This window comes from Ziziphus jujuba, chromosome 8, assembly GCF_031755915.1.
Source record: "Ziziphus jujuba cultivar Dongzao chromosome 8, ASM3175591v1".
Taxonomy (NCBI): domain Eukaryota; kingdom Viridiplantae; phylum Streptophyta; class Magnoliopsida; order Rosales; family Rhamnaceae; genus Ziziphus; species Ziziphus jujuba.
The window spans coordinates 12,301,281-12,320,757 of NC_083386.1; the positions used below are offsets into that span (position 1 = coordinate 12,301,281).

Genomic DNA, 19,477 nt, shown 5'->3' on the forward strand with positions numbered 1-19,477 from the left:
GTCTTTAGATTTAAAATTTTGATGCATTTTGATTTTTAAATTATTTTTATTTTTTTTTAGCAATTTTAAGACTTTCATTCAAAACAAAAAAAAAAGAAGCAATTTTAATATTTAGAATGCATTTAATATACAACATGCAGAGTTTTGTATAGTCTTACAAAAATAAAAAAATAAATCTTGTAAAGTTGTTCGATTTTGTAATTTGATTTATTTATTTATTTTTATGGTAGATACATTGTAGGCCTTAAATATGCTACAAATTAGATTAAAATAATTTTAGAATTAAAATATATAAAGAATTAAAATTTAGGTATCAAAATGCTAAAATAAAAAATTTAAAGATCAAAATGTAAATGTGAGTATAATTCAAGGATTAATAAAGTTTCAAAATTGTAATTTTTTTTTTATCGTTTACCTTAATTGTAATTTAAAGAAAATAAAGATAATACATAAGAGAGTTTTTTAATTAAAAAAATTAAATGATAATTTATAAATAAAAAAAATAAATTTAAGAGAGAATTTTTATCTTTTTGCGGGTGTTGTTTTATGTTGTCGGAAGATTTGCGTGCACAGCAAAATTTGGAAATAAAACATCAAAACGGAGGGCATTTTCGTCATTACAGGTTTACCGCCGCCCTAAGTTTCGTGGCCTCCTCGATTCTTGATACGCACCGGAAACGGAATTCCCAAAAAAAAAAAAAAAAAAAAAAAGCCCAGCGAGTCGTTACAGCTTTTCCTTCCTTGGTCTACGTTTTATCATTTCTAGAGAGAGAAAGTCGTAGAGAGAGAAAAAAACGAGTGACGATGGAGGACGAAGCCGATGAGCTCAGGGATGGAGCCGCGGCATCCGAGCCTGCTAACTGTGGCAATCCTAACCACCAGGAGCTCACCACCAACAACAAACCCTCCAAAGCCAGAGAGGAAGGCGAACTTTCTTCCGATGATAACGACGACGACGTCATCGACAACGATGACGACGTATTGTTTTTTGTTGTTTTTTTTCCCCCCCCTTAAAACCCTGGCTCATCTGCTTCTTTTATCTGGATGATTTTCGTTTACGAATTCGTGTTTTTTTTTTTTTTGGTTTTCCCTTGAATGTGGAAACAGTTTTACATATTATCGTTCTGTTTTTTTATTTTTTTTATTTTTGTGTTAATTCGTATTTGATTCTTGGTGTTCTGAACCTGGTTTACCCCTCAGGAAAACAATGTTTGCTCAACGTCACAGTGCACTAGTACCGATGCTCCTCCAGTAGGATCAGATCCTGTTCCTCCAACGAACAATTGCACCCAGGAAATTCAGGCGGGTAAGTCTTGCCAGTCGTCACGAGGAGAGAGACTAAAACTTTTATTGAGGTGCTTTCTTTGCTGGCATAACCTATACATAATGCCATTATATAAATTCATTTCCACAGCAAATTGCTGCATCTGTCTCGGAAGCTTATATTTGTGTGTTTACATATATATATATATATATATATATATATATATATATATTTATATACACATACACACACTTGTCTGATGTTTTGCATGTTAAACTAAAATGCTGATAATGTATTACACGGGTTTATCATAATTTAAATTCATTTTCTTTCTAGTCACACTTTCTGGTGCAGTACAGTCCATACCCCATCATTTTCTTGTATTTCCTATGAGTTCTAGGTCACTTCTTATTATTATTTTTTTGTGTAATTGTACTTTTGATGAGATTTGGTGAACAATATTCTATTCTGATATTTACCTTGTATATTGTTATCTTATATTTGCTTTACAAAGCATCTTCCTCTGTGTGTTTTTTTTCTTTTTTTCTTTTTTGGGAAAAGGATCATGCATTGCTTGTTCCATACATCATATTCTATTGAATTAGATTTTATTTGACAGGGATGGCAGTTTCTGGAATTAATCTTGTAAACTCTGTTGATATTCAGTCCCAATCATCAATACAATCTGTTGTTCAGAAGTGCATTGAGAAGAACCAAATACCACCAAAAACTGCAACGTCTGGATGGTGTACCCCTTCAGAGGCTACTGATAATCTGGTTATAAGATTCTCGGATGATGAAAGTGGTAGTGGTTCTGAAGAGTGCATAAAAGAAAAAGCTTTAAGAACTAAAGGCAAGACAACTAGGTTGGGTGGTGTTCAAAAACCACCTGTTTCTTCATATGCAAAATTGAACAAACAGATTTCTACATCTGTGAACAAAGTAATGCCAAAGAAATTGTCCTTCAATCGTCCTTTTGTTGCATCAACAACCAAAACACATGGAACTAATTTTAGAGGTGCTGGGCCCTCATCAGTAGAGCAAGGATATCGAATTGGAAGATTTAATTCCCTTAACAAGTATTCGAGAAGTCAAGAGCATGGAAATGATAAAGGTGTATGTCTGAACAACAGTAAACTTCAAGACTTGCGGCAGCAGATTGCACTTCGGGAGAGTGAACTGAAGCTTAGGTCTGTCCAACGAAGTAAGGAAGTGGCTTCATGCAGGGATAACGATGCTTTGACTATGAAACATGCAACTTATGGAGAAAGTGTACAACTAGAACCAAAAGAGCCGGATAAGAAACGTGCAAAACCCAGTGGAACTTATATGAACCAGCGAAATTCAGTTGGCCTGCAAGATATATCTAGAAAATCTACTTTACCATCTAAAGAGCCAGTGATGGAGGATAATAGTCTGCAAGGTGCAATTAAGAGTGACCATGGACTGAAAAAAATTTCTGTGGGTAGAACAGAATCAAGCATGGTTAAATGGGATAAGCATAATGATAAACATGTGGCTCATATTTCAGAAAATACATCTCTGGGAGTGAAAGATGGTCTATAACTAATTTTTTTTTTTTCTTTTTAATTTTGTTTCCCACTCTAAACCTTATCAAGGTAACATCTTATGATTTCTTAACTAATTGGCTGGTGTTTCCCTGCAGCTGCTAATGTTAATACTAAGGGAATTCAGTCTGACAATAGTAAGCAAATGGACCCTTCAGTCATGTTGCACCCAGTTACATCACTTGCAAATGTGAATTCCAATGATTTCACAAAGAATTTAGTAAGTGTTATCTTTGTTTTCAAAGAGAATTTTGTGAGTATTATAAATATAAGTATTTGCAGCTGTTAAGTTGTTCTTCCATTTCATTGAACTATCCTTGTCACTTTTGGCTGGTTTTCCTCAAATCATTATATGTTCCATATGGATGTCTTAAAATTTTATGGAAATGGTAAAAGATTGGTTGTCTAAGTCATTGGTTTTCCATAACAGTGATAAAGGATTGCAGGAAATGCTAAATACCATAATTGGAAAAGCTCACTTAAACTGGACTTGCCTATAGAACTCATTCTGTGCATGTTGCGGTCACTATAATAAAAACTTTATTTATGTTGAGGTGTTCTATAAGATTTATTTTTCCAAGGATTAGGAAATGTCTAGATTTTTACTAAGAAATTTGTCGTGAAGTTTTTTATGACCATTCTCTCAATAGTTATGAAACTTTTTTATTTTACTAATATTTTTGAACGCTACAGGATAGTCTGGAGTTGAGTCATCCTGGTAAAATTAATAAGCATAAAGAGCCAAGTTCTTTCTTGACCAAATCAGCACCAGGGAAAAGTTCAATGAGAAGTGGTAATGATGACATCTTATCCGGTGAGAAGATTCAAAAGTCCACATTCAACAATAGATGTCAGGTTTGTTTCTGGCACTTAAAGGCCTCTGATGTATATCTAGTTGAAAGAGTTTTGCCCCTTTGTCATTGCATTTCTATTTTCTGATTAATAAGTTATTTACCTATTATATTCTAGGCATCTCTAAACAATGAAAGCCTCTGGAATTGTTTGCCTAACGAAAGTGTCCCTGGACATAACAACGTGAATGTACAGTCATTGGTTGAAATGGAGGAATCTTTGGACAAGGATCTTGATGATGCACAAGAGCACAGACGCAGGTGTGAAATTGAAGAAAGAAATGCTTTTAAAACTTATCGTAAAGCACAAAGGGCTCTGGCTGAGGCTAATGCTAGATGTAGTGATCTATATCGCAAAAGAGAACTGTACTCTGCTCGCTTGCGGTCTTTTATCATGGACAACTCTGGTTTATTCTATTCCTCAAGACAGAATGAGCAAGTTGGAAACGAGTTGGGTTGCCTAAATGACATGTCAAATGATGTAATACCAACATCAAACCATCACTTGCAGCCTGAATATCATGGTTCTAATCCGCTAGGGTTTAATTCAAATGCCCAATGTCTTAACAGGCATGTGAATGGACAGCACTTGGGTTCAGAACCATGCAGTGAACCAGACGTTAGTACATCGGAGCTACTGCCTCATAGGGACAACACTGCTGCACATGGAGTTTGCTCTCCATCCAATGATCCAAATATTTCTGCAGATGAAGATGAAGAGACATTTCCATTTGAACATGAATCTGTTCAACCCAATTTAGAGTGTCATAGAAAGGAGAAAAGCTCTGAAGATGGGCAAAAGGGAAAAAATAATGAGTCAAGCAGAAAATTGGTGATTGATGGCTCCCAGGATTCTCTTATTCTTGAAGCAACATTAAGGTCTGAACTATTTGCAAGGCTGGGGAGAAAAAATGTTTCTAGGGATAGTGGTTCATGTTACAATATGGAGTCTGCAGTTGAACAAGGGGCTGAAAATGATGTCAGAAGTAATATAAACCAAACAAGAATTGAGTGCAGTCCACTCTCTGAGATAGAAAGAAGTCAACAATCTGATCATGCAGGTAACTTCTCTAGAACTCTTTGTTTTATATCCCTGTAAAAATATTTGGTGATTGTTTACTGTTGGTGTCCTGCTGAATGTAGAACTGAGTTGATTGCTTGGTGGGTTAATCTTTGTATTGTTTCATAGGATGAACTTTGAAATAGAACTACATTCCAATGCAATGCAAACTCTATGGCTTGATTGTCCAAGTGTTATATCAAAATGAAGGAATGGGCATTTCTTGTCTAAAGGTAAGGAATGCCCATTCCCATTCTGTTAATACCTCATACTTCTCACGTATATATTTTATACTATAGTGGAGTTTCTCCTTGTAGTTTTTCTCTCTAATATTCTTTTTAATTTTTCTCTAGTGTGGGTTTCTATCTAAGTTCTCCTTCCCTCTCTCTTTTGCCCTTCTTAACTTCTCCCTAGCTTCTTTCACTCGAGTTTGTCTTTGTACTTCTACTCGTGCTTTCTACTCGATTTGTTACTTTTCTTCCTCTCTATATTCTTTTCTCTCTTTTATTTCAGCATATATCTGATTCAGTCGCTAAATGTAACAATCAATTTAATTTTTGATTTAAATGTGCATACAATTGTCATCTGATGATTGACTGTCATGTTTTTTGTTTGTGCAATTTAATTGGTTTGTTACTGTTTGTGGCCTCTGTTCTATTTCAATATTTATTTCTTTAGTTTTATTTTTATTATTCTTACTTTTAGGGACTGAGAGACAAGAAAGAAGTAGCACTGAGGCTCATGGTGAGATGCAGAATGACTGCTGCACCATAAATAGTTTGAACTCTCACTCCACTGTTAATTCAGAGGACAACAGATACTCCAATAGAGAAGGTCACAGCTCATTAATTTCTGAGGCCTTTTCACCTCCTAATGTCTTGAGGAGCACTTTTGGTCATATGAAAATTATATTTCCAGCGAATTTAATGGAGTTGCAGGCTAGAAATCAGCAGATTCATAGTAGTGATATTTATCATAAAGAAGGTGCTTGTCTAAACTCTAAAGAAGTACTATGGAACAATACAAAAAAAGACTCGATCCATGAGACTATTGGGGAATTATGTGGAAGAGAAATGGGCTCTTATACATCTAATGTAGCAGTTGATTCGTTTTGGCCACTTTGCATGTATGAGCTTCGAGGAAAATGCAACAATGATGAATGCCCTTGGCAGCATGTTAAGGACTACTGTGACACAATTTTGTACCAGAATCAGCATGATGATTCTGATACCACGGGTATGGGATTTCCTTTATTAATTTTGAAACCTAGTTTTTTTATTTCTTACACAGTAGAATGAATGATGCTCATGCAGATTATCTAATTGGATTAACAGTAAATGAGAAAACTTGTAATGCTGCAAGAAGTATTCCCAAGTGTCATGATGTTATGACGTCCCCACTATATCTAGTTGGCTTAGATATTCTGAAAGCTGACCTCCATTTGTACGAATCTGGACTAGCATGGAGAAATGGTCATTGCTGGCAGAAGTATTTCAGTCTTTCCCTGGCATTATCAAATTGGTTTCAAAAGGATTTACGTGCAGATGGGCCATTCTCAAATGGTAGTGATGGTCGCATAGAGGTCAATGGGAGTTGGAATAGAAAGTTATCGTATTTATTGAGTGATGACAGGATGGTCTGTTCATTATTCTGTTCTCTTTTTTCATACTACTAATGTTTAATGCTACTACTGTTATCACATCATTGCAATTAAATCTTCAACTGCGATGACATAGCTTTATTTCTTTGATTTGGTTCTTTGCTTAGTTATTTGCCCTGTATGAACAATATTTATGTGCTTTGTGTTATTATTTAAATAGTTATATAGTTTAAGAGAATATCATATTTATCATTCTCTTGTTTGTTATTGTGAAAATTTGCAGTCTGTTGATTATGATTGAGTTATTTGGCTAAAGCGATTTTTGAGTGGGTTTGAGCCAGGGTTGGTAAGCCCCATGGATGGCTTGCTGGAGTCTTTTAAATTGCTTTCGTGTATTCTTCTACAAAGATCTTTGATAATAAAGTTGATGCTAGTGATTTCCAATATTTATAATTTGCTTTTTAAGTGTATAATTCCTAATGTTGGTGTCTTTTACTGAGAGAAATAAGCCAACTTTTGTTTCCATATTTTTTATTTTCATTTGTTGGGTTATGAGTGTCAAATTATTTTGATTTTAAAAATTAGGCAGTGGCAGAATTTCCATCAAATCCTTTTTATTTTTATTTTCATTTTTCCTATTATTGCTTGTGCTTTATTAGGCCGTGTAGTTTATGAATCTTCATAATTTTGTAGCTCTTTAGCTAATACTTTTCCTGTTTGCTTTTGCTCTATGACTGGTTTTAATATTACTTCTTCTGTATACTTAGAATCAACTCAAACAGGGTTTGGCTGATAATGATCAAGTTCTGGAAATGGCTATCTTAATTTTCAATGAGGAGGTTGACAAACTTGAGGGTATGAAAAAGGTGTGTATTTGGAATATGAGTTGCATTAGACTCATCTTCAGAACTTCATTTCCTGTTATCTTACAATTTATTTATTTGCAGGCTCTCCCTGTGCTCTCTCGAGCACTTGAAGCTGATTCAGCATCCGTAATTCTCTGGATTCTTTATCTTCTAATATATTATAGCAATATGAAGTCTGTAGGGAAGGATGACATGTTTTCTTATGCGGTAAGTTATTTCATGTTTTTGCACTTTTATACTGTTTGGTTGCACTCTGGAAAGGCGTGTTCTCACAGATATTAAACACATCTTTAAACAGCAAATGCCATCTCAATTCCAACATGTTTCAAACTCTACTATTTTACGGCTATGCTTTATGGACACTTAATATAATTAATCATATTAGTGTGGAGTTAACATCTTTTTACATCACCAGGGAGTAAAAAGTTGTGTTGTATTTGATCATGTTAAATTTGCAATTTTTGGTGAGACATTTTCATCAGGCACGCTAGCGAAAATTTTATAAATCATGTAGATAAACAGATTTATTACTGTGAAAAGTATATAACTACAATCCTGGCAGTTTTCTGTAGCCTGTAATATCTGTTTTCTTCTTTATGAGTTTTTTTTGGGAATAGTTTACAGATTATTTTTATGCTATTTTCAATTAATAGCACAGTCAATGTCTCTATGAGTTAAGTATTACCAGAATTTGGATTTTTTTCTACATGTGAATTGTATGCAAAAAGGGGTGGAGTTCAACATGCTTGAGTGGCAGACAAGTTTGAGCTTCTTACTAGAATCATTTTTTATTAGCAGGCCTTATCCAACTCTTAGAGTTTTATTTCTTTTTAGCAGCTTCCCTGTTTCTTACAACAGGGAGATGCTGTTTGAATAAACAGGCAGAGATAGAAAGTGGGAATTCTGTGGCATTTTAGAGAATTATTTTCCTTTGTATAAGAGTCCCTTTCTACCACACTATTTTTCTTCTATCATTTTGTTTTTCGCTCCTGGCTATAGCATTAGACTATTTGCTGCTGTTGAAACTATAGTATTAGAGTTTGAGGGCATGTATCTTGTATTTTAAAGCATGTTTCTCCTATATCCCTTGAGAAATCTGGAATTGAAACATTAGTATGCAACACTTCTCCTTTTGTCCTTCAGGTCACAAACAATGAAGGATCTTATGAGCTCTGGCTAATGTACATTAATAGTCGGATAAAGCTTGATGAGCGGTTGGATGCATATGAGGCCGCCCTCTCTGCACTTTGCCGCCATGCTTCTAACTTGGATCGTATTAATGCGAGTGCTTGCATCTTAGACCTATTTTTGCAAATGATGGATTTTTTGTGCATGTCTGGGAATTTTGGAAAGGCCATCCAGAAAATATCTGGACTCGCCTATCACGACATGAATTCTGATGAGTCTCCTACTCTGTTGCTATCAGATACAGTCACATGTCTGACACTTTCTGACCAATGTATATTTTGGATTTCTTGTATGTACTTGGTTGTTTACAGGAAACTACCAGATGCTGTGGTACAGCAATTTGAATGTGAGAAACAATTCGTTGACATTGAGTGGCCTTCAATTCATTTGATAGATAATGAAATACAGAGGGCTATAAAGCTGCTCGAAACAGGATTATATTCTGTTGATGGACACATGAAAACTGAAGCACTTGAAAGTGATAATCTCAGATCTTTACATTTTTTGGCTATCAACCACATCAGGTGTATGGCAGCACTTGACAGGTCGGAATGTTGTAGGAATTTGTTGGATAAATATCTTGGTTTGTATCCATCCTGCCTAGAGCTTGAGTTAATATCGGCACGAGTGCAGAAACAAGATTGTGGGGATCGGAATTTTGTAGGTTTTGAGGAAACCCTTAGTAACTGGCCAAAACATGTCCCTGGAATTCAGTGTATTTGGAATCAGTATGCTGAATATGTCATCCAGAATGGAAAATATGATATTGCAAAAGAACTTATGGACCGTTGGTTCAACACTTCTTGGAAAGTTTGTTGTCTACAAAATACTAAATTGGGTGACATGGATGGGTTGCAAGGTTCAGCTGCAGCTTCAATTCTGGACAATCTTAATTCTAACCTCAGTCAGCTTGATGTAATGTTTGGATATCTTAATCTTTCTATCCATAAATTATTGCAAAATGATCGCCCTGGAGCTCATTTAGCTGTTGACAAGGCATTGAAGGCTGCTGTTCCTGAATATAAGAAGTTTTGCATGAGAGAGCAGGCCATGTTTTTGCTTACTGATGAATCACTATTGAGGGAGAATGCTCCTATCAGTTATGTGCTGAACACTTTGAAGCGATACATTATTGATGCCCAGGCACTCCCTGTCTCTGAGCCTTTGCCTAGAAAGTTTATTAACAATATCAAGAAAACAAGAGTACGGCAGCTTATGACTAACATATTCAGTCCAGTTTCATCTGACTGTTCTCTGTTCAACTTGGTTCTTGAAGTATGGTTTGGACCATCTCTTTTACTTGAGAGGTCAAATGAACCCAAGTATCTGGTAGATTTCGTTGAAGCCATCTTGGACATATGTCCATCAAACTATGAATTTGCTATGTCTGTTTGTAAGCTGTTAAGCAGTCACAGCAACTGTAACAATGTTAGTTCAGCAAGTATGTTGTTTTGGGCAAGCTCCAGCTTGGTTAGTGCAATTTTTCATTGTATCCCAATTCCACCAGAGTATGTTTGGGTAGAAGCTGCAGGCATTTTGGGCAAGATAATGGGTATAGAGGTCATTGCCGAAAGATTTTATAAGAGAGCTTTATCGGTATATCCTTTCTCTGTCAAGTTGTGGAAATCCTATTGGAAATACGAACACTGTCATGGAAGCAGCAAAAGAGAGGGGCATAGATCTTAGTTAAAAATTTGTTTCTTCGAAGTGTTAGAAATGTAGGATCAGAGTTGTTTTAGATTTTGGGGCCAGGCCAGTTCTGCTTTTTAATTTGGCGGATGGTGGCCTTGATTTATGAAACGTTAAAACTGTGAATTTAGGATCTACATGAAGTTAGTTGTAATGGGAATTTCACCAACATGGCAAGGTGAAGAAGATTTTGTTTGAAGAGTAGATATCAGTCAGAAAGTGTTTAGGTTTTGTTGTTATTGTTTTTTTACAGTAGAATTGCTTAGCTTATAATTTCCCCACATGTAACTGTAATTACTTTTACAGTATTGTACTTAAAGCCTATAGGTTTGAAAAATGATATTGGATTTTTTTTTAGTATATGCCAATTTGTCCTCTCTATTTTCTATACTTACTATTTCTTTGTTTTGTTTTTGTTTTTTTTTTTTTTTTTTTTGGTAGATTCGACAATTTCTTTGTTGACTTGATTGGTATTATTACCTGGGTGTTGACCTTTCCTATTATTAACAAGCTGATTAAAGATCATCTGAATTGTAGGGCTTAACTCATGAAGTTAATCTTTATACATATGACTAGGAAATATGGTAAGTTGATGAGGATAATAGAAGAATTATCTCTATTATATATATATATGAAGATGATAGTCGATGGCATTCTTAAATCTGATAACTAGTATATTTCGTTTCTACATAAATGGTGTAGCGTGGGGAAAAGAGTAATAAAAGAGAGAGGTTATTCTGGATAGTTTATTTCTGTTAAATTGATTGTCAGAAAAATTGGAACAGTTTGTTTTCTATGAATTTAATTATTTTGATATTAGTTAACACTCGATTTAATAATCTTGTTAAGATTATTTCAAAAAATAAAATAAAATAAAATGATCATGTTAAGATTGTTCAATATAAATCTAGTTTAATGACTCAATATATTAAATTTTGTTGCTAAAATTTATATAAAAATATTTAAATTTATTTCTATAATTTTGATGGTATAAATGAAAATTAGTTCAACAACTGAGCTCATTAAATTTGGTTGTTAATTTCTATAATTATAAAATTTACATGTTATGTGTGAATTAACATACACATGTTGTTGCCAACCCAAAAAAAAAAAAAAAAAAAAAAAAAAAAAAAAACCGAAAAAACCCAGTTTTACATCTTTTTATATTGAAGTATATATATATATATATAACCTAGTTTCATATTTTAGTGGGGCTTAGGTTAAGTTAAACCTCCCGATTAAACCCGTTGTCCCGACCAATGCTCTGCTGTAGTAGGCGTTGCACACTTCAACTCGCTTCCTCAGCAGCCATACACTGTGTCTCTTTTTCGTGTTAGTGGTTTTAGGGTTTGCTTTTCTGAATTTCAACAGCATTTTCGGTGGTTTTCTTTTTCTGCGAATTTTAAAGAATTGGAAAATGAAGAATCTGAAGCTGTATTCGGAGCTGTTACTGAACCTCGATTTGCAGTCCAAGGAAGAGTCTATACTTTTCTCCGCATTTGATATCGAACGCAGCCGCTTATTCTTCGCTTCCTCTGCCAATTTCCTTTATACTCTTCCTCTGTCTTCCTTCCAGGTTAGCTCTCTTCCTCTCCTTATATATATATATATATATATATATATATATAAGCGTCAAAGTTTCGAACTTGGTTTTTGGAGGGACGGTGTTGGGGAACTTAGGATATGGCGTTAGGTTTTGAGTGAAACTGATGAATGTGTTCATGTACTCGTACTTTGCTGCTTACAATTAAAAAGAGAGGAGCTTGAAAGTTTGTACATAAGAAAAAAAAAAAAAAAAAAAAGGCTTGTAGAAGGATACTGCTTGTCTTCTGTTTTAACTTGCCGCTGAAAAATAAGTTGTGCGCCATTGATTATGGCATATTGATAAAGGGCCAGTGGAATTTGTAGAGGAGTGGGTTTATGAGTTCGGGTTATTACCGTTGAGCAAAATTAATTGGAAATTGGGTCTATGGGTAAGCTGTGTTGAGACATTTAAAACCGTAGCTGGGGTTCATTAAAATATGCAAAAGCAATATGGGTTCAGTTTTAAACTTGTGTGAATGATGAAAAATGTTAGTTGGTTAGTGTTTCCATGTATTATTGTGCTGCTTTCGCTATTTGTATTATGGAGTTTTTTTTTTTTTTTTTTTTTTTTTGTGTATTATTATTATTGTTATTTTTTATCCCCTACCACATTTTTCGTAAAATAAGTTGATTCATTGACTAGAATGGAGCATGGAAGACAACCTCATCATCCATGGAAGTTGATCAAATCGATTTGGAACCTGGGGACTTCATCACTTCCTTTGATTATCTCATGGAGAAAGAGGCGTTGATGGTGGGAACTTCTAATGGACATCTGATGCTGCATATTGTGGATGGTCATTCAACAGAAGTTGTTGGTCAAGTGGAGGGTGGCGTAAAGTGCATCTCACCCAGTCCGGATGGGGATCTGCTTGGCATAATTACTGGTTTTGGGCAGATACTAGTGATGACACATGATTGGGATTTGTTGTATGAGACTGCACTGGAGGATCTTCCAGATGGTGTTGACGTACGTAAGGACCTTTTGCCATTATCCCAGATTTTTGCGTTGTTTGCAATTAACTTTGTTATACCATATTGCCCAGTGTCATGATCTTTGAAGTAGGGAGTTTTTAATGTCTTATCTTTTATTTGTTCCTGGTTATAATGGAAACAGCTAGATAAAGTGGAAATTGTGGTCAGTTTTTCGTCCTGGTACTGATATCAGTTTCTCATGCCTCATTTTTCAAACAAAGATTATCTTTACGGAGTGCTGTTTAGAAAGGCTTATATAGTAGGTTGCTTTATTTCTTTGGTTTGGGTCTTCTTCTTATGGGAGGTATGATATGTCATAGGAACAATTACTCATGGAAAATTTTTAAGCTCTACAAGCCTTTTTAGCTTTTTCAAATCTAAAATTATTTGTAGGTAATAAAAAAAAAATTTATGAAAATAAAAATATAAAAAATTAGGACGGTTAGTTGGTTGTAAATTGTTATCAAGAAGGCTTTTCTAATATGGTTTGATAAATTTGGAAAATTTAGTGACTAGATTATGGTTTCAGGTGAACCAAAATGTTGAGAGCCCCATTTCTTGGCGAGGTGACGGAAAATACTTTGTAACACTAAGTGAAGAGTTGAACTCTACTTCCTCGCTTAAGAGGCTTAAAGTATGGGAGCGAGATTCGGGAACACTGCATGCAGCTTCAGAATCAAAGTCGTTTGTGGGTTCTGTGTTAGAATGGATGCCTAGTGGAGCAAAAATTGCAGCTGTTTATGACAGGAAAGCAGAGAATAAGTGTCCTTCAATTGTGTTGTTTGAAAGGAATGGATTGCAGAGAAGCTTGTTTAGCATTAATGAACATGTAGATGCAACAGTAGAAATTCTGAAGTGGAATTGTAGTTCAGATCTTCTCGCAGCTTTAGTTAGATGTGAAAATTTTGACTGTTTAAAGATCTGGTTTTTAAGTAATAATCACTGGTATTTAAAACATGAAATTAGATACTTGAGACAGGATGGAGTGAAGTTCCTCTGGGATCCAATGAAGCCACTGCAGTTAATTTGCTGGACTCGTGGTGGCCAAATCATGCTATACAAGTTCATCTGGAATACGGCTGTCATGGAGAACTCAACTGCATTAGTTATTGATGACTCCAAGATACTTGTAACCCCTCTGTCTTTATCCCTAATGCCACCTCCTATGTATTTATTCAACTTTAAATTTCCAAGTGCTGTCCGGGACATGGCATTATATTCCAGGGATTCGAAGAATCATTTGGCTGCTTTTCTTTCAGATGGATGTTTGTGTATTGTAGAGCTTCCTCCACTTGATACTTGGGAAGAATTTGAAAGCAAAGAATTTTTTGTTGAAGCTTCCGTATCTGATTTTCCATTTGGATCATTTATACATTTTACATGGTTGGACTCACATATGATCCTTGCTGTTTCTCACTATGGGCTTAGTAATAGTAATTTATCCCGTGGTTCATTGAGTGAGGATGGATTTGTTGGCTTCTATTTGCAGGAAATTGAACTTGCATGTTCCGAGGATCATGTTCCAGGATCTGTCACTTGCTCAGGCTGGCATGCAAAAGTATCCTGTAGAAACTCTTTAGAAAATATGGTTATTGGCATTGCTCCTAATCCTGCAAAAAACTGTTCAGCATTTGTTCAGTTTTATGATGGAAAAATCTGTGAGTATATAACAAAAATTGGCATCTCCAGAGGAGCTGTGAAACATGATAATTGGAGTCTCTCATCAGCTTGCCCTTGGATGAGTGTGGTGCCAGTTGGGGACCATGGATCATTGAAGCCTTTGCTTTTTGGACTTGATGATATTGGGATGCTGCATGTTAGTGGGAAGGTTTTATGCAATAACTGTAGCAGTTTCTTCTTTTACTCAAATTTGGCTGACCAAGTGGTCACACATCTAATTCTTGCAACTAAGCAGGATTTGCTTTATATTGTTGACATAAATGATATATTGAATGGGGAGTCAGAAATAAAATATGAGAACTTTATTCATGTTAACAAAAGGAAAGAAGAAGATAACATAAACTTCATAAATATATGGGAGAGAGGTGCCAAAATTGTTGGTGTTCTGCATGGAGATGAAGCTGCTGTCATATTGCAAACAACTCGGGGAAACCTTGAATGCATTTACCCAAGAAAATTGGTTCTGACGTCTATTTGCAATGCATTGGTCCAGCGGCGCTTTAGAGATGCACTACTCATGCTGAGGCGGCATAGGATTGATTTTAATGTCATTGTTGATCATTGTGGTTGGCAAGTATTCCTCCAATCAGCTTCAGAGTTTGTTAGGCAGGTTAACAGTTTGAACTACATAACTGAGTTTGTTTGTGCCATAAAAAATGAAAACATTATGGAGACCTTATATAAAAACTTTAGTTCTCTGCCTTGCCTGAAAGGAAGTAAAGATTTTCAAGCCAGAGATTCTGTTGGTCCTGATAGCACTAACAAGGTTACTTCCATCCTGGCAGCCATAAGGAAGGCTCTTGAGGAACAGTTACCAGAGAGTCCTGCAAGGGAGCTTTGCATTTTAACAACTTTAGCTCGTAGCAACCCTCCTGCTCTTGAAGAGGCTCTGGAGAGAATAAAAGTTATCCGTGAAATGGAATTACTAGGTTCTATAGACCCAAGGAGAATGTCTTTCCCCTCTGCTGAAGAGGCCTTGAAGCATTTATTATGGTTGTCTGATACTGATGCTGTGTATGAAGCTGCTTTAGGCCTTTATGATTTGAACCTTGCAGCAATTGTGGCCCTGAACTCTCAGCGGGACCCTAAAGAATTTCTTCCTTTTCTGCAAGAACTGGAACATATGCCTGTTGTGTTAATGCGTTACAATATTGATCTTAGGTTGCATAGATTTGAGAAGGCTCTCAAGCACATTGTTTCTGCAGGGGATGCGTATTATTCTGATTGTATGAACCTAATGAAGAAAAATCCTCACCTTTTCCCATTGGGGCTTCAATTGATCAATGATCCTTCTAGAAGGAGGCAAGTCCTTGAGGCTTGGGGAGATCATCTTAGTGATGAAAAATGCTTTGAGGATGCTGCTACAACTTATTTGTGCTGTTCCAGTTTAGAAAAGGCTTTTAAGTCATATCGTGCTTGTGGCAACTGGAGTGGAGTGCTTACTGTTGCTGGGCTCCTTAAACTGGGAAAAGAAGAGATAATCAAGTTGGCTCATGAGCTTTGTGAAGAACTTCAAGCTCTTGGTAAACCAAGGGAAGCAGCAAAAATTGCGCTAGAGTATATTGGAGACGTTAACGCTGGGATTAGTTTGTTAATTAGTGCAAGGGACTGGGAGGATGCTTTGAGGGTTGCTTTTATGCACAATATCCAGGATTTGATTTCAGAAGTGAAGAATGCCTCCCTGGAGTGTGCAAGCTTGCTTATTGGTGAATATGAGGAAGGTTTAGAGAAAGTAGGGAAGTACTTAGTCCGATATTTAGCTGTACGACAAAGAAGATTACTTCTTGCTGCAAAGCTCCAGGCAGAAGAACAGTCAATGAATGATCTAGATGATGACGCTGCTTCTGAAACTAGCAGTAACTTAAGTGGAATGAGTGCTTACACTACAGGGTATGTCTGATGTATTTTATGTTCATGACTTTATTTTTTACTTATTTATTTCTGTATATGTTCCATTCTAATTTCTTCGTTTTCTTTTTCTTTTAAATAGGTAAATTTATAGTTTTTGTATTAAAAAATTCCTGTGTCCATAGACAATGTGCTTATTGATTTTATGTTATTTTATTATTATTTTTTCATTATAAAATATATAAGTTGTTATGACTGTTCTCTCTCTCTCTCTCTCTCTCTCTCTATATATATATATATATATAGAGTCTTTTAATTTTTCATTCTTATTCTGTCCCCTATTATTTAATCCTGTTAACAAACTTTTGTAAGCTAGGGATCCCTTCAATTAGGGAATTTCCATTCCATGCATGGTGGACAGATGTAATTATAATTTTTCTTTTCTATTGAAAAGAAAATTTTTCGAAATGAAAAATTTTATTGATAGGATGATTAACTCATTGCTGGCAAGAACCTGTAGGATACCCCCTACCTATAAAATGTTAACCTTTTGCTTTACATTTATGGCATAAGTACATGTTTGGGTCAATATGTATCCAAAGTGTTGTAGAAATCGTTTGGGCTCCTTAATTTCCATCACATTCTTCACATTTTGTTATATTTGTTTCTTTTCGCATGTTCTTTTCATTTTATGTCTCTAGTGTCTCCAGTGTGGTTCTTCCCTTAAGAGTTTCATACATTTCTTTTTTCTTTTGATATTAATTGTCTTTCAAATTTTTCCTCGTCTAATGTACAGAACAAGGAGTAGTGGTGTTACTTCTATCAGCTCAAGTGCAGCTAGCAAGGCAAGAGATACCAGACGTCAGAGGAAGAGAGGAAAAATTCGTCCTGGAAGGTAATTTTGTAATTCTTGATTCTACATCCTTTTTACTAATTGCTTGGTTATGCCTTCATCAGAATCTCATGGATGAAGTTATTAATTGACATTTTAGTGCTGGTGAGGAGATGGCTCTGGTAGAGCATTTGAAGGGTATGTCTCCAACAGATGGAGCAAAACTTGAGCTAAAATCTCTGTTGCTTTCCCTTGTGATGCTTGGGGAGGTAGAAATTGCAAGGAAGCTACAACGTGCTGGAGAGAACTTTCAATTGTCTCAACTGGCAGCAGTAAGGCTAGCTGAAGATACAATGTCTAATGATAGAATGGATGACCAGATACATACTTTGGAGCATTATACACAGAAAATGAGACTTGAAGTGCAGAATTCTGAAGCTTTCTTTTGGCGGTGTAAAGTATTCCCCTTTTAAAAAGTGAGTATTATGAATTTCTACCTTATAGATTCTTCATATCAGCTTGGACATGTATGGATGTTTTTCACTAGTGTTTGATTTTATGTAGATGAGGTGCGCATTTATTCGTTGTGGCAGCTTGAATCTGTGCAAATGCCTATGAGCTCCATATACATTGTCATCTGTTATTCCTTTTGAGCTACTTGTGCTCTCTCAGTTAGTAATTAGTATTGTGAATAAAGTTACTACATAAACATAAGCCTATAGGAGTAAATGCCTCCAGCAAACAAGCAAGCAGTACTGTTGAAAATATCTAGAATAGCAAGAGTCGTTTCTCTACTAATAGTTAATCGTAGACTGGAGAATTCTATATCTGCTCTATGTAATAATTCCAAATATTTTCAACCTCTTATAATTTCTGCACAGTAGGATTCCCTTCTTTGCATGGTCCCTTGCATGTTGTCCTCAAATACATTTTGTTTCAATATTATTGATGGTTTGGTCTATCATCTTCTGGCCCTAACCCTAAATTGCATAGTTCTTACTATAAAGACCAGAATGCAATTTATTTGGTTTTTTTTTCCCCCCCTTCCTGTGGCCCTCTTATATGTTCATACAGTCCCGATTTGGATAATACTTAGTTAAACCTTAAATAAATTGCAAGCTAATTCCACTATATCCTTTTCATTTTTGATTTGATTCTTCACTTGGGCAGAGTTGCATACATTTCTTTGTCATTGATCATTCTGTGCACATATTGTGGTGAAATGAATAATTTTATGGGCTTGTTTTTGCATTGGGGCTCCATGTCCTAAGCTACCTTCTTGTGTTGATACTGAGATAGGACAACTATTTGCTCGCGGTGTGTAATTGCAGAGTCTATGATCTGTGCGCCTGCAGCTGAAGCTGATATTTGGAAAGTGAAGGTAGCATATGAGGAGAGGAGGAGATTGGAGGATAAAGGAAGGGTATAATTAACATACCTTGTCTCCTTATTGGATCTTATACAGCCATTAAGCAGGTTGAATCAGAAAAGGAGGTTCCGAAGTTGTATGCATATACTACGGACTGTAGTCAAACGATTGGAATCATTCAATACGGTGGAGGGAACAGTTCCCTTTAAGCACCAACTTTTTGCCAAAATTGTGACCTTTTTGTTTAGCGGAATTTGAATAAGCCTTTTAATTATGTGTTACTTTCAAGAGTAACATGCAACGAACATAGTGTTTCACACACTATCATGTCAACAGTGAATAGTATTGAAGTTTAGTGAACTTGGTATTTAAGACCAGTGATTGCTTGTTCGTATTACATGCTTTTTCTCTTGCATTATACCATGTAACCATTAACCAAGATCAAGGACGGACTATGGTAAAATCTTTAATTATTTGATAGATTGTATCCAAAACCCCATATTGTTCTTTTCCATAGTTATATGTCTTATGAAGAAATAAAAAAAATATTATATATATATATATATATATACACACACATGATTATTTTTCTCCACGGCCCAGAACAATGTGCGACTTTAATTATCAAATATAAGGGTGAAATGGCAAGAGAATTCAAATTAATTGATACCGGGCCAACCCATCAAGTAAACCACTTGGTATAATTGGTGCATTATAGGCCTTGCACTGAGATAGGGCTATAAAATATTATTTCATTTGGAAAGCTGAGAAAATTCAAGCTAAGAGTGTAAGATTTACATGACTCTAGGATTGTATTTGAATCTGCTGTCGTAATAATAAATAAATAAACCGTGAGCAGGTTGGTGTTGAAGACTAGGAAGCAGTAAAAGCGAAAATAAATAAATTAATAACTTCTAAAACATAAACAATAGGAGGGCCCAACCGGGTTCGAACCGGTGACCTCTTGATCTGCAGTCAAATGCTCTACCACTGAGCTATGGACCCGTTTTGTTCAGGCAGTTGATTATATTAAAAAATATTTACTTCAAGTTGAGCCGCTTTCCAATTCTAACAAGCACAGAGGATCCTTTTCCTTTTTGGTG

General features: G+C 35.5%; 2 protein-coding genes and 1 non-coding gene across 6 annotated transcripts; 2 read left to right on the forward strand and 1 right to left on the reverse strand.

The window, feature by feature from the left end:
- The first annotated feature begins 663 nt into the window (after positions 1–663).
- Positions 664–10,476, forward strand: LOC107413525 (uncharacterized). Its single transcript, XM_016021485.4, is given in 12 exon segments — positions 664–978; positions 1,201–1,306; positions 1,884–2,822; positions 2,931–3,052; positions 3,526–3,687; positions 3,802–4,744; positions 5,449–5,979; positions 6,057–6,379; positions 7,111–7,209; positions 7,291–7,416; positions 8,353–10,028; positions 10,030–10,476. Coding segments are annotated over 12 exon segments (5,259 nt in total). The 5' UTR covers positions 664–804; the 3' UTR covers positions 10,088–10,476.
- An 808-nt stretch (positions 10,477–11,284) lies between these two features.
- Positions 11,285–18,771, forward strand: LOC107413504 (elongator complex protein 1). Of its 4 annotated transcripts, none has more exons than XM_048469704.2 (6): positions 11,285–11,662; positions 12,314–12,644; positions 13,155–16,215; positions 16,970–17,068; positions 17,166–17,481; positions 18,305–18,771. In XM_048469704.2, the coding sequence occupies exons 1-5, from the start codon at positions 11,504–11,506 to the stop codon at positions 17,476–17,478; spliced, it is 3,963 nt and encodes a 1,320-aa protein (XP_048325661.2). In that variant the 5' UTR covers positions 11,285–11,503; the 3' UTR covers positions 17,479–17,481; positions 18,305–18,771. The 4 variants fall into 4 exon arrangements, with proteins under 4 accessions (XP_048325661.2, XP_048325662.2, XP_048325660.2 ...); XM_048469705.2 differs by lacking the exon at positions 18,305–18,771 and adding an exon at positions 17,570–17,969; XM_048469703.2 differs by having other exon boundaries at positions 11,286–11,662; positions 18,337–18,771.
- A 536-nt stretch (positions 18,772–19,307) lies between these two features.
- On the reverse strand, positions 19,308–19,379 carry TRNAC-GCA (transfer RNA cysteine (anticodon GCA)). Its single transcript has one exon. It is a non-coding gene; the product is annotated as a tRNA-Cys (tRNA).
- Between the last annotated feature and the right edge of the window lie 98 nt (positions 19,380–19,477).